This window comes from Bos indicus, chromosome 29, assembly GCF_029378745.1.
Source record: "Bos indicus isolate NIAB-ARS_2022 breed Sahiwal x Tharparkar chromosome 29, NIAB-ARS_B.indTharparkar_mat_pri_1.0, whole genome shotgun sequence".
In the NCBI taxonomy this organism is placed as follows: Eukaryota; Metazoa; Chordata; class Mammalia; order Artiodactyla; family Bovidae; genus Bos; species Bos indicus.
The window spans coordinates 33,622,517-33,649,084 of record NC_091788.1 but is presented as its reverse complement, the minus strand read 5'-3'; the positions used below and the strand labels follow the sequence as shown (position 1 = coordinate 33,649,084).

Here is a 26,568-nt window from a genome sequence, read left to right as displayed (position 1 = left end):
GGAAGATCCCACATGCCCTGGGGCAACTGAGCCCGTGTGCCACAACTGCTGAGCCCGCGAGCTTAGGGCACGTGCTCCACAACAGAAGCCACCACAACGAGAAGCCCGCACACCACAACAAAGAGTAGCCCCTGCTCACCACAACCAGAGAGCCCACGCAAAGCAACACAGACCCAGGGCAGCCACGAATATTTTTTAAAATACACTAAAACAATGCCATGTATTTTCTAAAGGTGTACGCACAAAAGGGTTCTGAACACACGTGCCCCCAAGAAGGATGGTCCCTAGGTTGGATGAAACAACATTGGGAGGACAATCAGATTTTAACCTTATTTTTCTCCTTTTTTGACATAAAAACTCTATTTGTATATCACTTTGCAATTAGCACTAGAGAGAAGCAAAGAAGAAGACACACTAGAGGAGCTGACTTTGCAGAGAACCCAGAGCTGGGATCTGTAAAGGCAGGTCGGAGTGGGGAGCGAGGGATGGCGCGCCGCTCCACATTTACCGGATCGTTTCTTTGACTTCGAGGAGCCCTTGGATGACTTTTTGGGCTTCTTTATCCGTTGGTACTTCAGAGCCTCCAGCCTCTCAGGTGCAGCAGCATTCCCGGGTGCAGGCGGATGTGTCCTGGAAGGGACAATTGGAGAGGCACAGGTAAGCTCATAGACGAGGGAGCTTTGGAGGAGGAGCTGGAGAAAGCCAAGCAGCTGCCCTGGAGAAGACACCTGCCTCCCTGATGCTCCTGGAAGAGAGAGTCCCAGTGGAGAGCTCCTGCAGCGGGAGGCCCATCTGCCGGGCCACCAGAGACCTGGGAGAGGTAGAGAGACAGGCTTTAATGGTGAACCCGTCATGCGGCCCCCAAGCTGCGGAAGGCAGCGTGGAGAAGAAAGCAGCTTCCGTGTCTTAAGTTCTTGGACCATCACAGTCAAGACCTTTAAGTGAAAAGTACAGGGGCAGATTAAAGGGGTTGGGGGGAGAGCAACCCCACCCCTGACTGTCCCCCCCGCCCCCCAGGAAAGATAGGCCCGGCCAGACAGGGCCCTAGTGTCCTGTGAGATCAGCCGCTCCTTTGCCAAGAGTCAGGCAGAACCCTGCAGCCAACAGCAGCAAATGGCTGTCATCCACCCACATTTTGGCAGCAGACAGGGCTCAGACTCCATGGTCACGTGAGAGAGCAGACGAGCGCAGACGTGGATTATGACGGTCAGTGTCCATATCGGGCAGTCTGGCAAAGCCCGGGACACCTGCAGCGAGTGTCTCCACGGTTTAAGATACAGAGAAACCAAGGTTGTTGGGAGAGGAGACCTGTGTCGGAGTCTCATCCTGCCCCAACTGAAGAGTGGAGGTAGCAGCTCACCTAACAGAGTGCCTGTGCAATTAGGTCAAAGGCGACACCCAGAGCCCATGCCACCAAGATGACAGAGAGCTCGAAGAGAGCTGAGAAGGTGGGCTGTGACGATCTGCACTCACTGGAGAGAAGAGTTCAAGAAAATCTAGAAGATCGTTGCCATTTCTTCTCAGAGGAAGCCAAACTTGGAGCGTGAGGAGTAAAGGGGGAAAGAGAGACATGGGTTGCTCTTTCTTTCCAGCCTGTGATGCTATCGGCACGCCATCAGGGAATCAGGGCCACCCTAAGCCCTGAAGTCTTGGGGGGAGTCACTTTCCCCATCTCCCTCCCCACAGCTCACTCTTCCATCTCCATTCCAATCAGTGCTTGGTAAATCCTGATTGAAGGAAGGAGGACAGCCAAACCTGTGAGGGGAAAAGAAGTCCCCAGCGGTGAGCAAGCAATCTAAGGTTAAAAAAAAAAAGAGGGGCGGGAAGACCACAGCTTCATCTCCCCAACATCGGGGATCTTTGTAGGGACAAAGCAGAAAACACGCAGGCTAATTGTAGATGAGCCTCTGGTTCCTGGGGCTTCTTGATCCAGCTGACAGTAAGGCAACCTGCATCTTCTGTGATAGATGCCATCCTCCCATGGCCTTTCCACAGATACAGTGCAGGGAAGCTCCTCCCAAGTCCAGGTCAGAGACAGCATCTCAATTCTCATCAGCCCCCTCGAAACACAGAGCTAAGAGCCCCACTACACGCATGCACGGCCTCAGAGAGAAGTAGGCCAGCTCACCATCAGAGGTCTGGTCTTCACCCAGAGACCCAACTGCCAGCTCCCCCTTCGTTCCTCTTTCACAGACACTGCAGTCTACCCCTGGAGGCCCTACACGGCAGCAGCTGGAAGGAAATCTGGAAGCAGACCGAGAATGCAGACGGCCAGGCCACAAGGGAGCATGACTCCCTGGAGCTGATGCGGTGGGCTCACCCCACTCATCCTGGACTAAGGCTTCCCGGTGCTGCCTGGAAGGAAAGAGACGTGAACACACGGCTTGGGTCATCCGCTTGCTGGTGCTGGCCGGCCTTTTCCAGGGGCAGACAAGTGAGCGGCACACCATCTGAGGAGGCGAGTGACAAGCCAGCAGGCCAGGGGCCAGTGTGCAAACAACACAATGCAGAGTGACCCACTGGGCATGAGAGAAACAGGTACAGGATGCCCCCCAAAACTGCAAGGGATTCTCCAGGCAGCTAAGGCTTCCAGGGTCAGTATCATCATCACTGTCATCATTGCTCTCATCATACAGAACTTGTTCACCACTCATCATGCCAGGCACTGATCTATGCTCTCTGTAGGAACTCCCCTGAACCCTGACAGCATCCCTAAGGGGCAAACATGAGACAGACCCCATTTTTCAGATGGAGAAACTGTTAAGAGCTTATGCCGTTTGTCTCATAATCCAGTTGTCAACACGACACAGCCAAGACTCTCAACGTCCCGTAAGCTGTGTGCACAGCTTCTTCCTGATGGAAACAGGCACAAGCCCCACGGGAGGAGGACACTGCTCTCACCCCGCAGCCCCACCATGCCCCGAGCAGTCAGCCTGCCCTGGACATCCGCACTGCCACCGTCTTGGACATTCACCCCATCGGTGGAAGAGCCAGAGAAGACAGCCTGGGTAGGGAAGCTGGCTCAGGTGTGCCCTCAACAAGGATTCCCAAAAGGAAGAAATAAGCCACTGGGAAGTGGACACAGGGGGAGCCAGTTTTCCTTATGAAGCAACCAAGCTCCAGCCCTTCCAGGACACCTGCTGTCCACCTGTTCCTGCATTTGGCTCGGTGTTCAGACTCTGACACACAACAGGAGAAGCCCCGAGGCACTGGGCTGCTTGCCCATACAGGAGGCAGAGATAAAAAGGCAGGGTCTGGAAGGACGGGGGTGTGGAGAGGGGGTCACAGTGGGCCTTCATATTCAGTTAATTAGGCAGAAAAGTCACACGAAGCATCCCAGCAGGCTGGAAGCCAACTGCCTGCTTCTCTGGAAAGGGGGACCCTATCCCCTGTCCAGGCTAAGCCCCTGGGGGACTTCTGGGCAATGCACTTTGATGCCAAGGATCTCAGACAGGGAGGTGAAGCCAGAACTCTCTTTCCATTCAGCCCCAGTCCTTCCAGAACACACAGAGTCATCAAACTTGGACCCCTCCCTCAGAAAGCACGAGCATTACTGGAAGGTGAGGCCTCAAAGCCAGGCATCTCTGGTGAACTCCAAGTCTATGTTCCCACAGTGTTTCTCTGTGGTTCAGACCTACCAAAGATGGCCTGAAATATACCTTAACGCTTTTTGACTCTTACTCATTATAAAATTCATGCAAAACCCAAATCAGTCACAGTCCCAGAGACCTCTCAGCTGCTTTTGCTGTGCCCACTCAGAGCAGTGGAGGGAAGACACAGCTCAGCTCAGAAAGGCAAGCCACAGTGCAGGATGGCCGAGACCCCACGGCTCTCCTGCCCAAGAATGGTCACCCTCCTGGCAACGGCAAAGCAGAAGGGAAAGAGTGTGGCCTTCCTTTCCTGAGTGCACACTCTGCCTGTCTGTCTATGGGACTGGGGAGGAGACCAAGCAAACCCACTCCCATCCACGGGGTGGCCAGGGCATGGGTGAACCTGCCTTCCATCGTAGCACAGCCACCAGGACTCTGCAGAGGGGCGCCCTCCCACTGTGCCCACCGACGGCCCCTCCAGTGGGCCAAGTGTGTGGCCTCCCAACTTAGGACAGGCTTTTACCAACGGGGCCGCATTCCCCGGGTTCACCCAGTACAAGGGTCCCCAACACACTCCGACACGCCTGCCTCATGGAGGCCATGGTCAGCATGAACAGGAAAGGGAACCTGAGAGAATGGGAGGCCCAGGCGGCTGCTGGTGTTCAGACAGGGAGCTGAAAGCCCTGGCCACTAACAGGCCGAGTCCTCCTAGAGACCACCCACCACTGCCTGCTCTGAGAAGGGAGCTGGAGGAGGAGGAAAAGGAGAGGAGGAGCGGCCCAGGACGGCTGTGGGCTGGGAGCAGGGAGTGGGGACAGAGCAAGAACGCACGTAGACGAGACGAGTCACACCTTCTCCAACAGACCCAGGGGGACACACGCAAAGGGGGCAAGACGGCAGCGTCCATGGGGGAGCCCGGCGCCTGCGGGGGCCCCCCGGCCTCTGCCCGAGCTCCTGACAGACAGCGCAGTGAGGGCCTGACTCTCGAGGCCGAGGAGCCGGCCAGGCCAGGCAGAAACCCAGCAGCTCCCACCTCATGACCCTGGATTCTGGGTTTGTCACAACAGTGAGGGGACACTCAGCCTGCAGGTGTAGGACACCAGAGAGGGGTCACAGAGGAGAAGAGGGCCCGGGCACTTTTCAAGAATGAAGGGGGAGTGCTGGGCCTGGAGTCATCAACTCCTCAGGGGGTCAAACTGGGGTCAGGGAGGAGAGAGGGAAGCTGGAGGGCCAGCCTGTCAGTGTCACTCAGCTGGCCGCTTGCAAGTGCTGTCCCTGGGCTTCCAGAGCGTGGCATCAGCCAGCTTCACAGGACCCGGCCTCTGGCTGCAGACACCTTCCCAGCTGCAGATCATGAGGAGCTGGCAAACAGGCTCTGATTTATGGGAGGCCACACTCATGTCTCGAGGAGACAGGCAGCCCCCCGCCTCCCTTGCCCCCTGCTATCTCCAGGTGGGGAGGAGACAAGGCTTCCTCCTGGAAGCCAGAAGTACACAGGGAGGCTCTGCTCCTGTCTGAGTGCTTGGTGCCCTCACTGGCTAGTCCCCAGAAGCATCCATGGCAAAAAGCAGCATCTTCTTAGCCACCACGAGAGTGATGGGGTTAAGGGGCCCACAGAAGCCTCTTTAAGAGGCTCGGTACCCTTCTGCTGTCAAGTTGCTGAGATCCCCACCTGGAAGAGGAGGCACTCACAGGGGAGCAGAGGGAGAAAAGTGGTGTTTGGTCAGCCCCTTGCCAATCCCCTACCTGGGGCCGGTTCTCTCCTCTAGGGGGCTCCTCCCAGAAGCCCCCAGAGCTGTGGCCCAGAGAGGGCAGGAGTGGCTGCTTCAGGGGCCTTGAGAGCAGCGAGCCTCCAGGCGAGGTCTGCGCCTCAGTCCTGTGACAGCCAAGAACAGGCTGCCGTGAGGGCTCAGGAGTGGTGACCTTCGCTGCCCAGGGCCCTCACAGGACGATGCGGGGCCTGGACCAGAGAAAGACCCAACTGGTGAAGAAAGGAGCAGGCCATAGCCCAGCCCCAAGCTACAGGGAGGACCGGTTATCAGTAGGATCCCCTGAGGACAGGGAGGGAACAGGGCAGGTCAAGGGGCCAGGGAGGGAGGGGGCCTCTGTGCTGGAGGCTGCTGGGAAAACCGGGCAGAAGAGAGCAAGGTGCTCACAGATACCCCGGGACCCAGACAGATTTCCCAAGTGCAGAGATGCAAAGCGCTCTAGGCATTCTAGGCCCTCAGGTGCATGCAGGCGCCAGGGCTTCTGTGGGAAGCTCTGGACAGCAGGATGCGGGTGTCTGGATGCAGAAACCAGGGGGGGCTCTGGGCGGGGCTCGGAAGCTGCAGCTAGGCGGTGGCCCAGCGGGCTGTGGCAACAGCATGATGTGGGGAGCCCAGGAAGCCGCAGGGAATCGGAGCGGAGGCTGCCGCCCCACAGAGGACCAAGGGGCTATGGTTTGGATTCCCCCGTAGAGGAAGCGATGGCCCTGCCAAAGCCCGTCCGCCGGTCCGCCCCCCACCGCCCGCCCAGCCGGAGCTCCCTTACCTATTGAGCTGAAGAGAGGCTTGTCTCGACAACACTGCCCAGATAGCTGAGATCAATCAGAAACAAAGCGGTTATCAACACGGGCGCCGGGACCACCCACGCACACCCAGAGGGGAGGGGAGGAGCACGGGGATCAGAGAACCGACAAGCGAGGAGGCCAGAGAATGGGGTGAGGGGCAGGAAGGAAAGAGACAGAGACCCAGACGGCACGATGGGACGAAGCAGATGAGGGCTGCACAAAGCACAGACGACAGGGCACGGCCCCCAGCATCTCCTGCAGACAGCTCACGGCTCTCCTCCACCTCCCAAGCCTCCTCCCCAACCTGAGCCGAGGGGTGGGCGGTGAGGCTTGTGCTTCCAGGTACCAGAGTGGGGAGTAAAGGGGGCAGGGCGCCGGGCTTCCTCCTCTCGACCACCTCCCGTCTGCCTACCACCAGGCCAGCCTCTGCTCTGGACTCTGTTCCCCTGCACAGGCGGCCACACCAAAGAAGAAGACCAAAGGACGGAACCAGAGGGGGCGGGGGCAGGAGATATGGGGTCTACAGACGGTGCAGGCTCTTCTCAGCAACTCGGGCCAACCCAAAGAAGATGGAGGAAGAGAGACAGACAGAGAAGGACAGACTCGGGGAGGAGGAAGGAGGAGGGAGGGAGAAGGACCCGAGAGAAAGAGCACGGGCAGGCGTCCAGGCTCAGTGGTACCTGGCACACCAGCTGCTACCATTTACAGTGGGCTCCCCCAGGCCGGCTGATCGCAGGGGCTTGTCTGTCTGTCTGTATGTCTGCAGCTTCCTGCGAGGCACACAGGTTGGGGTGGGGTGTGTGGCTCGGGCTCAGGGTTCACAGGCCTGAGATGTTGCTTTCAGCCTCCAGGAGGACACAGCCTCTAGAGATGCTGGGGTGGGTGGTGGGGGTTTGGCGGGTGGGGGGCGTTGAGGGGAGTGGGGCGGCGCTCACTAGGCAGCAGAGGGCAGGAAGTTGGGGACCAGAGCCTGGGGGCCCAGGGAAGCCAGGCCCCAGGATCCTGCTTTCAAGGAGGAGGGGTCAAGGAAGAAAAGGAGGCTGGACACGAGGTCTCCGGGCAAACCCTGGAACCACCCAAAGTCAGGCTCCCAGGGAAGCACTGGGTGACCACTCAAGGGACGCACATACCCTCCCCCATCCATGTCCTCTCCCCTGGCCGCCGCCCCGGGCGGGGGTCTCCTGAGAGCTCTGGGCAGGGTGGAGAAGATCCCTCACGCTCCTGGCCAGGTACCTGGGCAGGTAAGCCGCACCCCCACCCCAGTGACCACACCCTGGCGATGCCAAGACCAGCACTCCTCTCCTGAAGGATCTGCAGCATGTCCAGACAAGCCCTGTCATTCGGTGGATGGAGGGGCAGGGGCAGGGGGTAGGGGGGAAGGGGCGGAAGATGATCAGGTGCGGTGGGCACGAGAGACCAGCTCACACTCACCCTGAACTCGGTAAGGGTGGAGCGGGGGGCTCCGGTCTGAGCAGCTCCTCCCCCAACCTTCGAGGGGAAGGCGTCTGTCCGAACACATCCAAGCTGTCCGCAGGCCCCGTGGGGCCCGGCGGAGGGGAGGGGTAGGCTGTGGCCAGAGTGGTGAAGCCCACAGTGGGCCGGAAGCTGGGGCTGCCGCTGCGGCTGCTCTGGGATGGGGAGCCCGTGGATGGCGTGGACTTTCGCGAGAAGCTGACGGCGGCCGGCGGCTGCAGCGTGATCTCTGACATCTCAGCCTGCTGCAGGAGGCCGGGGCGGGGCCGGGCCCGCGCGGCCAGCTCAGGGGAGCCGGTGCGGGAGCCGATGGGGCTTTGGGTCAGAGGCGAGAGCCGGGAGGGCTGTAGCACCACTTGATGTAAACTGGGCTCAGTGCGCCTGGCCTGCCGGGGGCTGGGCCGGGGCCGGGGCTGGGGCTCGTACCACCGAGTGTCCAGGCCCAGCGCACTGGGGCCGCCGTGTGCCCCCGGCTCGGCCGGCTCGGGGTAAGGCAGCACGGGTATGCCCATGCCTTGGCTGGTGTGTCTCAGCTGCCCTTGGCTCACGAGAGGCTGCACAGGCCTGTCCTGCCACTTGGCTGTGGGGGGCACTGGGGCGGGGCCTCTGCCTGGCGATTTGCCAGCCCAGCCCTTGGGCGCCTCCAAAGACAGGATGCCTGGGTAGGCTGCAGGCATCTGCAGGGAGGCGGGCGGCAGTCCTCGGGGGAGGCCGGCCGCAGGCTGCAGGCTCTCACCCACTTCACAAGGGTGCAGCTGGTGGGGGAACATCATGGCCGGGGTCTCTAGACCCCCGAAGGGGAACTCCGGCCGGCCCCAGGGCTCTGGGGAGCGCCCACCCGTGGGCGTCTGAGTCAAGGGCAGTGTGCTGTTGGAAGCGTTCTCTCCATTCTCCTCGGGGATGGTGGGGTGGCCGAAAGGCCCCTCGGCGTGTAGGGGCGGCGAGGACATGACGGAGCTCAGGGGGCTGCCCACCTCCGGCATGTAGAAGGGAGGCGGCTCCACCTCCCCTGGACTGCTGCTGCTGAGGTACCCATAATACTGGCCGTGCTGGAAGGGCCGGGGGGCGGGCGGGCGGGCTTGACCGGTGGCCTGCAGCCGGCTCTCCAGGCCACCGGGGCCCTCCAGGCCACGGGGCTGGAACCGAGGGCTGTATGCTGGTGGTGGCAGGTAGGACTCCTGGCTGGACGACAGAGGGGTCAGCTGGGACTTGAGGGCAGCCACAGACGTGGGCACCAGCGGGTCCTCGTTCTCCTCGTCCGACTGGCGGAACTCGGGGTACATGTCGGTCTCCTCAGCAAAAGGGAAGCCCTCTATGCGCCGGGCCTTGGCGGAGGGCTCCACCTCAGAGGGGTCCATCACGAAGCGGCCATCAGGGCCCCTGCTGATGAGCTCGATGGGCGTGGTGGCCTCCGCCTCGGCCTCCGCCTTGGCCACACTGTACTTCTTGCTGCTGATGGCCCTCTTGGTCTTCTTATACAAGGACAACTCCTTCTCACGCGAGGGGCTCAGCATCCTCTTGGCTGCTGGCTGGCCCTGGTCATCGGAGGACTCGGACGGGGCACGGAGCGTGCGGATGCTCTCAGGGCTGACCTTGCCAGAGGACAGGCTGGGGACAGGGAGAGAGCAGACGGCGTGAGGGGGGCTTGGAGGACATGACTTCTTTCTGTTCTTCCCGCCAAGTACCTGAATCACTTGGCAGGGTGACAGTGAGGAGGAACGGCCGTGGGGCCACGCGTTCTGGCATGAGATACTCTGCCTGGCTCTCAACTGGCTAGGTGGGCGCTGTCCGTTTTCCAAACGGACACCCTGTTCCTACGCTTATTCCATCTGCTACTACTATTTGACACTTCTCTCTAGTCACACCTGCAACTTGACTCCTATATTGCTCAAGAAATGCAAGCTCCTTTTACTATTAACTTAACCAAAACATATAAAGAAGATACATCTGTTAGGATGTGGGAAAAGAAAAAACATCAAAGAAATATATTCTAAAGCCAAAGAGAAACAGTTCATCTGCTCTCTTGAGTTGTCTGCTTCCTCTGTCAGTGTGGACAACTTGAAACTACCATGCAGATCAATTAAGGTGACAAGGCTAAGCGAGCCCCCCACCCTCCACCCCGGACAGCCGTGCCCTCTCCTCCTGCGGAGGCCACTTACGGAGACTCCAGGCTCTTCCTGCAGTGTGTGATGGAGAGTGGAGGGTCTAGAGGGAGAAAGAATGGAGCTGGCTGAGGCTGATGCCACAGAGCCCACCCCAGCTGTCAGCAGGGCCCAGGGCAAAGCCCCGAAGGGAAGCGGCCCCCAGGCGTCAGAAATCGCTCCATCCAGGATCCTGCACCCCCACCTCTCCACCCTCATTCTGGTCCCAGCCACCTCTCCCACCATCAAGGCAAGTCCGCTGACAGCTCTGCCCACGAGGTCCGGTTTCTCTGTTTTCAAGGCGACACCCACCTTTCTTGCGCTTGAGCTTCCGCTTCCGCTGCTTGTTGACAAAGCAGGCGGCCAGGGTGCTGAACAGGATGGCTGCGGCCAGGAAGCAGATGGTGGCCACAATGCCAGCCAGGACCGGTCGAGCCAGCCCCTCGTCGGTCAGGTCCGGCTGCGGGAAGATGTCTGAGGGGATGGGGGTAGGGGTGGGGGGTGGAGCACAGGTGAGACTCTTCCCTCCCCCAGGGCCCCAGGCGCCTCTCCGCCCGCATAGGATCCACATGTCTAAGGCTCTGCCCTAACACTGAAGAGGCGGCCTGGTGGGAAGAGGTGGAAGGGCATCGGGAAACTGAGGAGTCGCCACCTGTATCTCCTCCCCATGGGGCAGACTCTCCAGGTGATGACCAGGCCATCACTCACCTGATGACCTCACCAGCTACCCTCACCAAGCAGCACGCTCCACCCGGAAGCCACGCCCAGTTGACCGGACGCTGCGGGAGCCTAAGTATCACATGGCCACAGGGACTCCCGCCAGCCTCTCTACGGGACCAGAGCCCAATAGGGTGACTGCAGCACCACAGGGCTGTCACTCCAGAATGCAGGCTCCCATTCTACCATGACGGTGCAGGTGGGCAACCCCTGCAGGGGGTCAGCACGTCCTGGCCATCACAGGCACATGCTGGCGTGGACAGGGCCATCAGACAACATCCTGTACTATTGGCAGAAGGGCCCAGATCCACAGAGCTTATGAGAGACAGTGGGATTGGATGGGTCCCCAGGATCACACATCACCCAACAGCTCATTAGGAAGTGCCACCCCGCAGGCTCATCAAAGGGAAGCCCACATATCTTTGATACATTTGGCCAGAATCCACTCCCATGTCGATGAGGACGTGGATTAAAACAACCCAGATCATGCTGAGTAGAAAAAGAGGGCTCAGCCTTTACAAGCAGGTGGCTGAAAGACAGGGAATGCTGAAGCAGTTGGAGGACGTTCACCAGGGACTCTAGCCACTACTGGGAACCAGACATAAAGCCACTGAGCAGAACAGTTCACTAGAGGTGCCCCCAAACCCTCAAGTCCTCTACCCCGGCCTGGGCTGCAGCTCTCCCCCAGATGGATGCCAAGACAGAAGTGTGCTGGGCTACAGCAGGCACCTCCGAGGAGAAAAAAAACAAGACCAGGTTTCCTAGGGGATCAGTGGTTAAGAAGCCACCTGCCAGTGCAGGGCTTCAGTGCCTGGTCAGGGAAGATTCCACATGCTGCAGAGCAACTGAACCCGCGCACCACAACTACTGAGCCTGAGCTCTAGAGCCCAGGTGCTGCAACTACTGAAGTCTGCATGCCCTAGAGCCCATGCTCCACAAGAGAAGTTACAGCAATAAGAAGCCCGCACACCACAGAGAGTAGCCCTGGCTTGCCACAAGTAGAAAAAGCCCGTGCAGCAACAAAGACCCAGCACAGCCAAAAACAAAAATAAATGAATTAAAAAAAAAAAAAAGAAACCAGCCCCACAGTGCCTAACACACAAGACAGAAGTGTGTAAGGCTCGCTTCCCTGCCACCCCACCATACCAGCATCTCCAGGAATCCCAAGCATGAGCTCGTCGGGCCCCCTCCTGCCCCCTGCCTCCAGGGGGCCCTGCAAGCACTGCCCAAGGACATGTGCCCCAACTTGATCGCTAAGCAAAAGCTTCTTCCCAAACCGAGGGAACCACTTCTGGGGGAGGGATCTGCTACTTGGCAGGGACTGTAACTGGAGAAACATGCGTAGAATTGGGACCAGAGCCAAGAGAAAGGAAGATAAATGGAGACAGTGCTAGGGAGTTGGCTTTATTTAGCCTGAAAAAAATCTAGGGAGAGGAAGGAGCAGAGGAAAACAACACCAAACAGCAATTTTCCAAATGAAACACCCTAATTATAAAGCTGCCTTACCAAGAGGCATCGGTAAGCACCGCTGACCCGTTTCTGTCTCTTTGCTCCAATTTGCACCCCCCACGTTACCCCACAAGTGGATAACACCAGAGGAACAGAAATTTGACAGCAAAAGGACTGAAGTTCTTTTTGACTGTTCTAATGAGAAGGTTAGCTGGATTTCCTTCTGTGGCTACCACAGAGAAATGGTCATGAATTCGGCTCTTCAGGTGGAGAAAGCCTACCCACCTCAAGGTCATGACACAGAGAGTCAGCTGGCGCCCCTCCTCTATTCCGGCTCAGCCTCTCCCCACATGAGCTGGTGTGCCGATGCGGCCCCGACCCCAAGTACCTGTGCTGGAGACGCCGGCAATGTTGCTGGGCTCGCTGATCAGATCCTGCATGACGGCCAGGACCCGGAACTCGTACCACGTGTCCTACAGCCCCAGAGATGACACCCCGTCAGCCGCGCAACCTGTCACAGCCACCAGTACCCTTCCCAGCTGACCCCCCGCCCCTCCCCCCGCCACCAACTCTGCAACTTGGGCTATCTGCCAATTTCCATGGGATAAATACTCGGACTGTGATAGATTCCAAGCTATACGTGTGAGGTCACTGAAAGCAAAACTATAAAGAGATGCAATGTGGGCTCTTGGGACCAATCCCAGCTCTAGAGCATCCAGGGAAGGGAGAAAGGAAGAAGGGATAAATAGCAGGCACATGTGCGATAAGCGGCTGCCTCTCTCCAGCTAGAGAGACGCCAAGGTATAAGGGGAGTCAGCTGGGAAAAAAATACCATGTTCTCCAGGGGCTGAGAACTGCTGAAGGAGGGCTCCCACCCTGGGCTGCCCATGTCGGACTCCAGCCCGCCCTGCGCTCCCTGGCTTTTGGCGGCATGTGGAGACCCCTCAGGGCTGGCCCTGAACTTGCAGACCTTGCCCAAACCCTGGCAGCAGCCCTGGGAGAGCAGGAGTGCAGGTGTGGCAGTATGCAGACAGCCTCCCGACACCTGAGCTCCCAGTGATTCTAGAAGCAATTCACGATCACTTCCAGCAAACACCAGGCTCCGCACCTGTGATAGGTCCCTGGCAAAGAAGTCCAACTCGGTGCCAGGAATGCCATCGTCCAGTGTCTCCCAGCGCTCTCCGACGCGGAACTCCAGGATGTAGCGGTCGATGGGGAAGCTGTGGTTGGCAGGTGGGAGCCAGGACAGGAGCACGCCCTGCTGGGTCCGGTTGGCTGTGAGGCACCTCGGTGGGGTAACCAGCACCAGGGGTTCTGGAGTTGTGACAGGGAATGCTGCAGGGCGGGGGGAAGATGATGAGGGGGTTGCTGAGGCTGCTGAACCCCCTCTACCCACGTGTTCCTGCGGCACAGGGACCCCAAGGCGGTGAGGGTCACATCCCCTGGGAGCAGGCGTCAATTTAAGGACCAGTCACATGAAGAGCCCTCCTGATCCAAAGGAAGGAGGCCGGGCAGCGGGCCTGAGCTTCCTGATTCTATCTCCAGAGCGCATCCAACAATACTGGCGGACGAGGGATGGCATCATGGCCCTCACAGGAAAAACATCAGGAACCACTGGCAACTAAGGTGGTATCTTTAAAAAGATACTTTCGTTCCCTTCCAGAGGAGGAGGAACACCTTCCCTCAGCACTGCCCTGTCCCTACAGTCCCCTCTGGCCCAGGTGGAAAGCTGGCCCCCATGGGGGGCTCTCTGGGGCAGGGTGAGCCTTCCTCCACAGCTGCCCCCTCGGTGGCAATAAAGGACCCCGGGCAACACTGGTGTGGAGCTGCCCGGTCACGGCTGCCCTCGCTGGCCGCAGACAGGGGACAAATGCAACAGCAGCCAGGAGGGCACGGCCCCTCCCAGGCCCCTGGGTCAGGAAGGAGGAGATGGGTGCACGCCTGCCACCAAATGAGGCTGGGGGCCAAAGGAAGGAACCAGCAGAGAACAGGAGGAGGAGAAAGGACCCCTAATCCCCCTACAAGGCCACAGGAAAACGGAAACAGGTGGTCAGCCATGAAGGATGAAACCAAAGCTCTTCCATCCACCCGAAGACACATGAGGCTGGCCCACAGGGCCCAAAGTGCTCAGCCAGGGCACTCTGGTCCAGACCAACCCCAAGGGATGGTGGGACAGATCCCTGCTGCGTCATCAGTGACGGTCATAGAAGGCACTTAGCAAGGTGCCTGCATAGAGCGGGCAAGAAACGTCTGCTCCATCCCAGCTCCTCCAGGAGTGCCCGGGCCCGGCCTCACCTAAAGTGTTCACAGTGACCACCTCACTGAAGGCGCTGGTGCCCAGTTTGTTCTGGGCCAGGACACTGAACTGGTACGCTGTCTCGGGCTCCAGGGCTTCCACCAGCAGCCAGCTGGGTCCCGGAGGCACGGGCAGGGACAGCCAGTCATGGGGCCCAAACTGTGCCCGCTTCATCCTGCCCAAGAGGGAGAGAGGATTGGGGACAAGAAGACGGGGTGGGTTACACTGGAGACAGGAGAGGGCACACAAGTGCTGGAGGTGGGGGGCACCCTGGCCTCCCCAGGTTTGAGGTCAGGAACAGGCTGCGACCACTCAGCTATGGCTGACCCTGTCCTCATGAGGCCAGGTCCCTAGCCACTGCTGGTGCCTCATCTATGAAAGGGGACCCTTGGCATTATTGACGCTCAAGAAACTGGTCGAATAACCAGTTGCATTCTGAGAGAACCTCACCCTGAGCAGAGTCTTAAGAGTGGCCCTGCCCGAGAGCGAGGACACTGGGAACAAGGCAGGTGCTAAAGTGGGAGAGTAATGATGAGCACCAGCGGGACCTGAGGGGAGGCCAGGTGCCCAGCTGCCTGGCTGCTCTGGGATGGTCAAAACTGGCCTGCCTGCGTGACCCAGAGGGCTTGCTCTGTTCAAGCAGGCTGGTGTCACTGAGGAGGAGCTGGGCACAGGACAACAACAAAGAGCGTTTCCCCACAACGGGGACAGGATTCTAAAGCCTTCAGGGTTAGAAGTCACCAAGGACAGCTGCACTGTGGGTGCAGAATGCTGGAATCCAGGGAGAGGTCAGCCCCTGCCCTGCAGCCCGCCACACTCCCCACCGGCCATGAAGCCTGTGCCCAGGCGCACTGTCCAGTGCCACCACGGGGAGGGGACGGCTTCCCGTTGGACTGGCCGTGCAGATCAAGGACCCCCGAGGAGGCCAGGTCCCTACACACCGATGGCTCACAGTTGCCTCTGCCCAGGAATTAGAGCCAGGGCAGCGGAAAGCACAGCAAAGAGAAGCCAGCATCAAAGGTCAGGATGGGAGAGCTGGAGGCAGGCAGAGAAAAGGGGGGAAAGAGCCCCCTAGCCCAAGACTGCCCCTCCCACCCGGCACCCCAGCAGGCAAGCAGGGTGACACAGCGAAGCAGAGCCACAGGCAGCGAGGGGACCAGTCCATGCCCAGACCTTCTGCTCAGGCCTCCCCGAAGGTGGCCACATGCCCTGCCCTGGCCACACAGCCCCCTGGCAGTACCTCACCTGCCCCATGGGGGTGGGACGGGGTTCGCTTCAACTCTGAGCACCCCCAAGCTCACCACCTAGGTCCAGTTTGTGTCCAGAACTCAAAGCCCAGGTACTCAGAGTCTAGGAAACAGGCCAGGTCCCTCTCAACCTCCCTTGTGCTGGAAGTCCACGGAGGGCTCTGCCTGAGTCTGTCTCCTCCTCTCCAGGCCTGGTGAGCCTGGGGCAACACGCACCCTGAGGAGACAGGTCTGGAGAGGAGGAGCTGAGGCTCACCCTCCCTGATCAACAATGTCGCCCCTAATGCAGGTGGCCAGCTCCGGGCTCGGGAAAACCCTAGGTGAGTGTGGACCTCAACCGAGGGCTCTCCTCCCATTTTTTCTACATCTTCTGTCCTCAGCCTGACTCACACATCACTGAGATGCCGGTCAACCCCAAGGTTTCGGCAAAGATCTCCAATCACTGCATCTCACCAAATGAATGTACAGCCAGGTACAAAGGCAATGGACACACAATCCCAGAAAGAAATGCCCATGTGCAGATGAGGGCAGGAAGGTGAGCGCCACTTCACACTGGTTTCTGGAACCATGGGGGAAGGGTCAGGATAAAGCTAATACTAGGCTTGCAGCTGGGCTGTCTCAGGATGCCCAAGATCAGGAGTCTCTTCCAGACTCCAGAGGACAGAGGAACCTACAGGAGCGAGCCAAGGACACAGAAGGGCCACAAGGTCAGCTGAGGACACTCACCACAGGATGGTGGGCCATTCGGGCCCCGGCATCATCCCAGACGCCCCGCCCACAGAAGCCTAGTCACCAGGCAGCACCACACCCACCATCCAGAGGAAGGTCAAGCGGGCAGAGATACACACCCTCCTCATAACCTGCCCCCCAAGCCCTGTGGACTGATGAGGGAGGGATAAGCAGAGAGCGAGGCGTGCAGGGGTGACTCACAGAGGTCCGTACCAAACAGAGAATGTCTGCTCAAATCCTCCGTCGTAGCCTGGCTCCCAGGACACATTGGCAGTTGTCATGGAGACCTGGACCCGGACACTGCCCGGGGCGTGGGGGCTGGTGCCTGGAGACCAAGCAGACACCTCAGGCAGGGAGGAAGGGAACCCGCATGACTGGGGCTGTGAGCCCGGGTGCCCTGCAAGCACGGTGGCCCCGGGGAGCAGTGGGGGCCATGAAGCTCTGAGGAGCTGGGTCTAGCCCCGGGCCCTAGGGCTGAAGGAGGAAACCTGTCCTGCCAGGGAGGCTGGTTCTTCCAGCAGGAGACGGCCTGAACATCAGGGATACGGGCCAAGGGTGGGGAGTCAACCCCTGGTCGTCAGGACTGTGCTCATCTGCAGAACACAGAAGTGCACCTGATGGAGGTCAGCAAAGCCAAAAGGCCCCGTCCCACACGACTCTGGCCTGAGACCCAAACACCATCGTAAGAGCAGCCCAGTCCAGCAGGCCCTCCACGTCTCCAGCAGGAGTTTGAATCCAGGGCCCACCACTCAGTGTGGTGATGCCAGTTGAGGTGTCCCACCCAGGCTGGCCTCGGTCTCTGTGAGTGAGCCTGAGGGGAATACCAGCTTCCACTATGCACCACTAGGTACCGAGTTTAAAGCCAGTGGTAAATGTTCAATGGCTGTTGTTAGGACAGTGGCTGTCTGTCCCAGAGGGGCAGGCATAATGTCCAGGCTGGGGTCCTAGGGACAATGTCTCCAACAGCAGAAGAGCCCCACGAAACGGGACACCCGCGCCAGGCCCCGCCCAACCCCGAGCCCGTACCGATGACGGTCAGGTGGGTGCTGGCAGTGATGCTGGTGACCACGTTGGTGGCGATGCACTCCCACTCCCCGTGGTCCTCCTTGCTCAGGGCGCGGAACTGCAGGCTCCCGCTGGGCAGGGTGTTGTGCTTGCTTCTGCTGGGCTTCCCTACCTTGGCCAAACACGGGGGCGGGAGCGGGCGGCCAGGGCAGAAGAGAAGCCACCGACACTCAGGGCTCCAGAAGGGGGTCAGCACTGGGCTTCAGCCCACAGCCCTCCGCTGCCCCTTGGGAACAGAGCAGTCCCGGCCGTGCCCCCATGGTGCTCCCCGCAGCCCTCCACTGCCCCCGGGTCACCCTCGGGGCTGCCCCTTGGGAACACAGCAGTCCCAGTCATACCCCCATGTCGCTCCTGCAGCCCTGGAGCCGAAGGGTACCTTTCTCCAGGTGATGACGGGAAGGGGCCCCTGCCCCACCCCCCACGAACCCCAGAGCCCAGGGGTACCTTTCTCCAGGTGATGACGGGGAAGGGGTCCCCAGCCGCGGCACAGGGGATGAGCAGCTCCCGGCCGGCCTCCTGCCTGTACTCCCAGCCCGGTAGCACCGTGAAGTACGGGGGGTCCTAGGAGAGCAGGCCAGGCTGTGACACCAGGCATTTCAGGAGCCCACCTGCCCATATGGAGGCACCCGCAGCCTTGCCTCACCTTCAGGACAAGCCTCGCAGGGGCAGACTGGCCCATGGTCCCCAGGGTGTTGTAAGGCACACAGGTGTAAGTGCCAAGAGCCTCCTCTGTGGCCTCCTCGATCCGGATGGAGCCGTCCTCCATCAGAGTCCAGCCCAGGTTCTGCCGGGCACAGACAGTGGAGCGGAGCTGTGGTCAGTGCTGACATCCAATCCAGCCCTACCAGTCAGACCCGAGCTGCCCCTCTGTGGGCAGACATGTGGGGTGGGGCATCTCAGGTCTGGGAGGATGGCCAGACCTGCTGGGCTTGGCCCCGTGGGAAGCAGCTCTTTGCTCTCCCAGAACTCTGAGGGGAGTGGAGGGGTCCTGCCGGGAACCAGATCCCTGGAGGCAGCATCTCAGAGCCAGGGGCCTCCCGAGACCCACACGCAGCCCTCCAGCACCTTCTCAACCTGCAGGGGGCGGCCATCCTTATTCCACTTGACCACGGTGGCCGGCGGCTCTGCGTCCACGGGGCAGCGGATGTAGCCGTGAATCCCCACGGGCACGTAGATCACAGGGGGCATGTTGAGGACTCGGGCTGGGTCTGCAGGAGTGGGAGTTGGGGCAAGGAGGGATGAGAAGGCACAGCGGGGGCCGAGCCACCCCACAGCCCAGGGCCCAGCACTCTGTGCAGCACCAGGTGCCAGGCCAGCGGGGCCACAAGACAACACGGCCCACCCCCAGGGCTGACCGCCCAGAGGCCAGCACGGCCGTCCCGTTTGTCCAGTCCTGCATCCTTAAGAACCCCCATCTGAATGCACCGAGGCACTGCCGCTCCTGCCCACCTGCAGTTACCCCCAAACACCTCTGTCTGCAGACTTGACAGCCAGCAGGGACCCTCAGCACCCCAGCCCCTAGACTCCCAACCTCAAAGCCAGTGTCTGGCCACTGATAAGACCGGTAAGATGACAGCATCCCTCCCAAGTAGGCGGGACCCCAGGCCCTTCCTCTCCCCACACCCTCGGAACAAGGCTGCTTCTGTGGGCTCCCTCCTGCCTCGGTCTCCCGTCTGTGTAGCTGAGGTGCAGAGTCGGCCACGGAGCCTCTGGAAGGTTCTCGGGCGACAAGAGCAGCAGCCCCGCGACTCGGGTGAGTCATCACCCGGGGGCCACGAAGGAGAACGATCCAGAACTCCCCGGGAGGCGGTGGGGATGAATGGGCGGCTCTGTCAGCGTCTGGAGCCCTTCGCAGAAGAGCATTACATAAATACCAGGCCGAGGTGTATATTTAGACATAGCTTCCTACTTTTGTATGGTGGAAGCTTTTTTTTTTCCCCTCCAAGGTTTTCAAAGGGTTTATGAATGGGAAATACTCTGAACACCGCTTTTTAGTAGAAATAAAGATCCTTGTCTCACCCACCTGAAAATCTCATTCCTCCCCCCACCCCGGATTCTCTTTGAAGGCAAGAAGGAGGTAAGAAAGGACAAGTGGGAGTGGGTGATGCGCTGGAGGGAGACGGGAAACCACTCTTCCCTGGCAGGCACAGCCACAGCTGGAGGATAGGAGTCCTCATCCAGGCAGGTCAGGGTCCTCTGGGACCACTCCTACCAGCCCTGTGCCTCTGTCTCTGCCCCTCTGTGCCCCATGACACAGCAGATGGGATCTTCCCCACGAGGAGTCTGCAAAGGAGCCTCTTCCTCCGGCAGGTGTGGGTGGGACAGACCTGATGCCCAAGGTCACACAGCTGTCTTGGGGCCTCACAGCTCTCAAGAACCTGGGACTCACAGGACAGCAGCTGAGAGTGATCCTCTGCTGTGGAAACTGGGGAGGAGGCCTCTGACCCCAGCAGCAGCAATACTGCATGAGGGCATGAGGCCAGCACTCGGGCAGCCCCCCACCAGGCCCCTGCTCTGCTGGTCTCCTGGGTCACCAGCTGTTCTGCTCACATCCTCAGCTCAGACACCGCTCCAGGCCCTCTCCAGACAGTCACACTCTCGCCTGCCTGCCCCTCCGTGCTGTGGGGGAGCTGGTTCTCCCACACAAGCCGTCAAGTGATGGAGTGCCTGTCATCTACTGCATCAAAAGGGGACCATGTTGCCTGAGTGACAGAGCCATCGGCCAATCAGGAGGGAGGGACAAGCCCTCATCACACTTCCTCTCCCCACCACAACCAGCAAGCTGAACGATGCTGCACAGAAGCCCTCGGCTGCTCTGGGTCTCAGGCAGCCCCGAGAGCTGCAGAGGGAAGGCCCAGAGGGGCCTGGTGCTGGCAGGAGTGGATGAGCCACTGGGAGAGGGCCTGTGCCCCTTACCAATACAGCGGGGGAGCAGAGACCTGGCAGGACAGTCACCCCACCAGGTGTGAGCCACACACATCCTCAGATAGTGAGAAAAAGCACCTCATTCCAGGTGCAAACAGAGGATCTGGCCAGCACCAGCACAAGGACAGTGTCCGGAAGGCCAGCCTGGCCCTGAGCCCAGCCAGGGTGAGGCTGGTGGGATGGATCAGTGGACAGGGACAACCGCATGGCTGGGAGAAGGACCCAGAGCGGGCTCCATTCATGTGCACTAACCAGCCCCGGTCGGGCCTCCTCCAGGGCTGACCCCCTCCCTCGCCCTGGCCCCTCCTCTGCCCACCTTCCCTGAGGCCACCCTCCCGTCCCCAGCATGGCCAGTGCGCCCACTCACACTGCACAGTGAGGTACGCCGAGGCCGAGGGCGAGCGCCCGAGGCTGTTGCTGGGCACGCAGGTGTACTTCCCCGCATCCTCTGGCTTCACCCGGAAGATGATCAGGGTCCCGTCGATGAGGATCCGCACCCGCAGCTTCAGGTCGCTGCAGGGACACAGGACACATGGAGGAGAGGGTCTTCCATGCGATGCCAGGGCACTGTGCCCGGGAGTCCTCCCCATGGCTGATGCGTGGGATAGACACCCCCCACACTGACACTGGTCTCAGCGCCCGGAGCACAGGAAGGGGACCCCAGCCCACCCTCCCATCCCAACCAGCTCCCAGAGCCCAAGGGCAGTCCCTGCTGGGAAGCCTCGCCCCTGGGAGGCCTGGCTGGGCTCAGGGCAGAGCGTGCACTCACTTCTGGAAGTAGACGTTCTCATCCTGCCAGTACCAGGTGTAGGTGAGGTTGCCGGGGTAGGCCTCCGCCCGGCAGGTGAGCAGCGCGTCCTGGGAGATGTTGACAGTGATGTTCTCAGGAGGTGAGACGATGAAGGGAGGCCCTGGGGGACAGGGACAAATGTGACCTCTCCTGGGGCGGGGGGGACCACAGCACCAGCTGCGGGAGCTCTGCCCCTCAGAAAGGGGCGCCCCTAGCCCCGGGAGGAACTGAGCCAGCAGTGGTCCAGAAGCAGGCAGCACAACTGAGCAGTTGTCATGGAGACGCATCCAGCTGCTGCCTGTGCTCAGGTTCTTACTCACCCTGCAGGTCCCAAGGATGCACGGGGTCCACAGGTGTGGCTGCACACAGCTCGTGGCAGACACCCACCCATGCACAGTCCCTCTGCCAACCTGGCCCCCTGAATAGCCAACTAACCCCTCCATAGATACAAACACACAGCAAGGAGGAAGGCCACTCTCTCGACCCACAAAAGGAACCGGCCTGCCTCTAGAGGAGTAAGAGGCTGACCACAGGTGAAGGGGCATCAGGGAGAGGAGGCAGGAGAAGCAGAGGACACGGCTGGAGTTCCAGCAGCCCTGGTGCTGACTTTCCAGACATCCTGTGGCTGTCACCAGCTCTTGCCCAAGTCAGGAGGCCAGGTGCAGCCACCCCCGCAGCTCCCTCCAGCAGGGGTGGGGGAAGTGGAGCAGGTGGACAGAGGCCACCCCTTCTGGGGGGCTCAGGGCCCCAGGCAGAGCATCACAGGTGCTGACCCCACAGACACGAGCCCTGCCAAATGCCCTTCATGTTATTTAAGCCTCTGGGGTTGGACTCAATTCAAACCCTTACTTATTAAGGCAGTCACCAGAGGATGGAGTCTGGTGGGGGAGGGGGCAGTCCTCCCCCGGGGAAGGTGGAGACACCACAGGACACCACCTGGACATTCAGAGAAACCAGAAACCCAGTCGGCATGGCGCTTCCTGCCACCCCATGGGAGGGCCACTGAGGGCCACCAAGGGAGCCCGCAACACAGGGATGAGATCCCACCCGGTTCCCTACCATCCCCAGCTAAGCCACCCACACCCTGGGAAGACCCCCAGCTCAGTGGGGCCAGGACTCCCTTCAAGAGGCCTCACCTTGGACGAGCAGGTGGGTGGTGTGCACCGCCTCCCCCTGGATGCTGTATGCACGGCAGGTGTAGGCGCCTCTGTCCTCCCGACTGACCGACGTCACCGTCAGGCTACCCTCACTCACCTGGAGCCAAGGAGACGGATTCAGCTCCCACCCTGGGCCCCACCAACGCCTTCCCAGGTGGAGGGGGCCTCGGGGCCTGTGCACTGGGGAACCTCCAAGGTCACAGGTACCGCCCAGTCCGCCTGCCGCCTCCAGCCCTACCTGTGCCTCCGCAAAGGTGAATTGGTGGCAGGACAGGAGGCGGGGGGCAGCAAGGAGGGGGTGCAGCAGCCCGTGACAGACCCACACTCACCTGGTACTTGTTGCTAGCACCTAGGAGTGTCCCCTCCTTCAGCCAGGTGACAATGGGCTTGGGATTCCCAAAAGCTATGCAGGTCATGGTGACGCTACCACCCTCCTTGGCCTCAATGTACTGGGGAGGTGTTTCTGTAAAGGTGGGAGGAGCTGCAAGAGACCGAAGGCATGGGGCAGGCTGGTCAGCTGGCCATCCCGCACATGGGCACCCTGCTCCGGGGCCCACCCCACAAGTCCAGGGCACTCCTGGAGGCAGGAGGTAAGCAGGAGACAGGCTCTGCCCACCTGCCTTCTGGAAGGGAGACCTGGAACTCAACAGTCTGGCTGGATCCCAATTCTAAACTTTCCCTTTTGTAGCCACCTAATTCCAAATAAAGGACTGTTTGTCCAGCACCAGGGTGCCCCAGAGGCTCCAGGGACATGGGGATAAATGAGGCATCCATATACCTGCAGCCCTTCACACCTCGACCATCCACAGACCCATCTTTCCATAACCCCAGCCCAGCCAGGCCCACGGTTGCAGGCCATACACCATCTGAGCCCCATCAGGCCTAACGTGGATCACAAACCAGGTGGTGTGGGATCGCCTAGACCCTGAAGAAACAATCCTACATCTTCTCCCAGCCCAGCCATGGCCACTCCCTCCCAAATTGCTCCCCCAGCACCTGCTTCAGAGTCCTGACTAAAATCCCACCCTGTTGAAACAATCAGCTTTTAACACATCCCATCTCATCTGTCGAAGCTGCTTTTAGAAGCCATCTGATCACCCCCAACCCTCTGGACAATCACCTGGGGTCTTCTGGCCCAGCCTGAGGGTCCACAACACCAGGCTGGGCCTGGACTTCTGACCTTGTCTCAAGGCTCCAAGCTCAAGTTCAAAAGCCACTCGCCCTATAGCCCTGGGCTCAGCTATTCTGGGGTCTACCTAAAACCCTGCCCTCCACATTGATGGGAGGAATGATCCAGGTAGAGTCTGTGAGAGGAGCTGGTAAAACATAAAGCTACTGAATGGTGGTTATCTTGCCAGTACTGCCATCGCTGTTAGCTGCCCAGAGCTTCTGAGGCCCCAAGGAGAAGCTGTGAGAGGGGTCTCCTAGGAGGTAGCCTCGCCCCAGACCCAAGCAATGTTAGGGGTCACAGCTGTCCACCAGCCACCACACATCCCTCAAATCGACTCCAACACTCCAGCCTTCGTGTCTTCCTACGAGTGCCAAGAAATTCCATCCCTGGGATTGCTGCACCTGCCATCCCCCCTTCCTGGGCCATACTCACATCCCACCCTTCTGGTGCTTCTACATCTCTGCTAAAATGCTGCCTCTGCCTCACCTGGTCAGCCGGTCGAGGAAGGCACTTGCTGCAATCCTGTCCCCTGAGACAGTTTAAAGCACTTACGACCAAGTCTCCTGAGAGCAGAGATCTCCATAAATCCCAGTATGTGCTCAGCTTTTAGCGCAGCTCATGTATGGAAGTGAGAGTTGCACCATAAAGAAAGCTGAGCACCGAAGAATCAATGCTTTTGAACTGTAGTGTTGGAGATGACTCTTGAGAATCCCTTGAACTGCAAGATCCAACCAGTTCATCCTAAAGGAAATCAGTCCTGAATGTTCACTGGAAGGAATGATGCTGAAGCTGAAGCTGAAGCTGCAATACTTTGGCTACCTGATGCAAAGAACTGACTCATTGGAAAAGCCCCTGATGCTGGGAAAGATTGAAGGCATGAGGAGATGGGGACGACAGAAGATAAGATGGTTGGATGGCATCACCGACTTGATGGACATGAGCAAGCTTCAGGAGCTGGTGATGGACAGGGAGGCCTGGCAAGCTGCAGTCCATGGGGTCGCAAAGAATCAGACATGATTGAGCAACTGAACAGAACTGAAGTGGCAAGTTACAGAGTCTCAACAAATGGCTGAATGAACAGATGAATGCAATGAAATAGCTGCATGCCTGCAAGTGCACGTGCACACGCGCGCACACACCAACACAAATGCAAATATAAAACTGAAGACAAGATGATGGTGAGATGACCTTCTTCAACAATCTCCCCAAAGCTCCGCTCAGTGTGGCCACAGAGGTGGCCATGAGTGAAGGCTGGGTGACCGGGGAAGCGGTCTTCATCACGCACAACCAACATCTTTGAGAAAGTCAATCCTAACCCGACGTTAAACACACCAAAAGTGATGGTAAAACACATTCTGTGTTAGTCGCACAGTCATGTCCAATTCTTTGCGACCCCATGGACTATAGCCTGCCAGGCTCCTCTGTCCATGGAATTCTTCACAAGAATGATGGAGTGGGGAGTCATTCCCTTCTCCAGGGGATCTTCCTGACCCAGGAAACAAACCTGGGTCTCCTGCACTGCAGGCAGCTTCTTTAGCATCTGAGCCACCAGGGAAGCCCCAAAACACATTCTAAGCCCTTGCAAAGGGATCCTGGCTTCCGAGCCCCAGACTGCCTCCTACCCTGGCCCGTGAGCCCATCCTAGCAGAGTCCTGCTGCCAAGCCTGCTCTTGAACTACAGCTCACACAGCCTCGGCCTCTATTACCTCTGTGTCACGCTTAAGGAAAAGATAATACAATAAATTATGTCCTGAAGTGACAAATTAATTACTAATTACATAATTACTTTATTATTTAGGTGCTAATCAGGAAAGCACTTTGAACAATTTCAAGTTTTCAGGAAAATAATGGTTTGACTCCCGATTATTTACCGGATTAGGTGTGAGCCTGCCAGCTGCATTTCCAGCTTAATTCTTCTTTTTTCACACATGCCCTATAATTAATCATGCAGGTTAGAAATAGGCTGGCCTCTCCTCCAAGCAGTTCACCGACAGAAAGCAAGGCCTGACTCGGCCTTTTCTAGTATTTCATATGCAATGAGGAAATAATTGGATTTTCTTCCTCCCAACTGGCCTTGAAGAAAACACAGAAGGAGGAGGAGACAACTTGTGATTCTAATTTTTCATTTTCCCAGGGTGATCCCGGTCAGAAATACCTGACATTCTAGTTTGAAAGAAATGCAATGTTTGTGCTCCAGACTCTTTCCTTCAATAAGGGAAGTGTTTACGCCAGAAGGAACCTCAGAATGCAGGAGGGAGAGAGAGAGGGTGAGGTCGCTCACCTTGGGAGCGGGGCCCTGGTAGGGAAAGCATTCCATGACGAGCTGAGCTCCAGTGCTAAAGCCTGGCCCTTCATTCCAACAAGCAGCCAGGCTCCCGAATGTGGTGGCTCTGCTTCCTCTGGGCCTCCGGGCATGCTGTTCCCTCTGCCCTGGAACACCCTGCAGGCCTGATCCCCCGACCCCCCTCACCTGGTCAACTCCTCTTCCCCAAAGGGTCTCTGCCCAGGGCTCATTTCCTCAGAGAAGTCCCTGTCCCTCATGCTTCCAAAGCTCTACTGCAGTTGCCTCTGGACCTGATTGTCCCCTGACGATCCTTCAGAGCTCAGTCTGCACACCCCCAGAGCCTGCCGAGTGGACATTCAGGAACGCATGTTGATCATGGGTCGATTCCCAAGGGCTCTTCGACCACCCAGGCTGCCTCTGCCAGCCCGAGGCCCCTCCTGGGCTGCCCAACTTGGTCGTTCTCTCCCGTGATGGGGAGGGTGACCCGTATCCTGCAGAGAGTGACCCCCACACAGCCAACCTTCCAAACGCAGCACCAGGCGTCTTCATCTGCAGGGCTTCATTTAATCTTCACTACAGCCCTGCACACAGGCACGGTTCTTGGAAACAGAATAGTGAAGCTCAGCGAGGGGAGGCGGGTGTCCTGGCTCAGACAGTGAATGAGGTGGACTCACGACACAAGCCGAGTCTCGTCGGCCCGTGTTCCCCGCTGGTCCACCCGCCTCCACTCCCTGGACAGGACCCAGCGGTGATGCGCGGGAGGCAGGCAGGGCTGTGACGGCATCAGCCCACCTTGGGAGATGGCACAAGAAAGCAGGCAGCGTGGGGGCTCTTGGCTCAGCGCTCCATCAGTGGTGCCATCAGCGGTAGGTTTACCTTCTTAATTACATTTTGCTTGGACTAATATTAAGCTGAGTTTTCATTCCCAGCACAGACAACAGCTGGCATTGAAAGGAAGTTGACTCAAAAGCTCACCGGTAGTG

General features: G+C 59.1%; 1 protein-coding gene across 1 annotated transcript in view; it reads right to left on the bottom strand.

Annotated features, from left to right (window-relative positions):
• Positions 1 to 26,568, bottom strand: part of IGSF9B (immunoglobulin superfamily member 9B) — a 47,328-nt gene that overhangs the window by 8,680 nt on the left and 12,080 nt on the right. Inside the window, exons 4-19 of the mRNA XM_070783151.1 lie at positions 22,460 to 22,611; positions 22,110 to 22,227; positions 20,953 to 21,094; positions 20,551 to 20,696; positions 18,324 to 18,466; positions 17,902 to 18,042; positions 17,703 to 17,819; positions 17,220 to 17,370; positions 16,407 to 16,518; positions 14,217 to 14,392; positions 13,030 to 13,256; positions 12,310 to 12,394; positions 10,068 to 10,229; positions 9,774 to 9,819; positions 7,573 to 9,222; positions 509 to 630 (exon numbers count right to left, since the gene is read on the bottom strand). Coding sequence (XP_070639252.1) covers positions 509 to 630; positions 7,573 to 9,222; positions 9,774 to 9,819; positions 10,068 to 10,229; positions 12,310 to 12,394; positions 13,030 to 13,256; positions 14,217 to 14,392; positions 16,407 to 16,518; positions 17,220 to 17,370; positions 17,703 to 17,819; positions 17,902 to 18,042; positions 18,324 to 18,466; positions 20,551 to 20,696; positions 20,953 to 21,094; positions 22,110 to 22,227; positions 22,460 to 22,611 — 3,690 coding nt within the window. The remainder of the gene's footprint in view (positions 1 to 508; positions 631 to 7,572; positions 9,223 to 9,773; positions 9,820 to 10,067; positions 10,230 to 12,309; positions 12,395 to 13,029; positions 13,257 to 14,216; positions 14,393 to 16,406; positions 16,519 to 17,219; positions 17,371 to 17,702; positions 17,820 to 17,901; positions 18,043 to 18,323; positions 18,467 to 20,550; positions 20,697 to 20,952; positions 21,095 to 22,109; positions 22,228 to 22,459; positions 22,612 to 26,568) is intronic.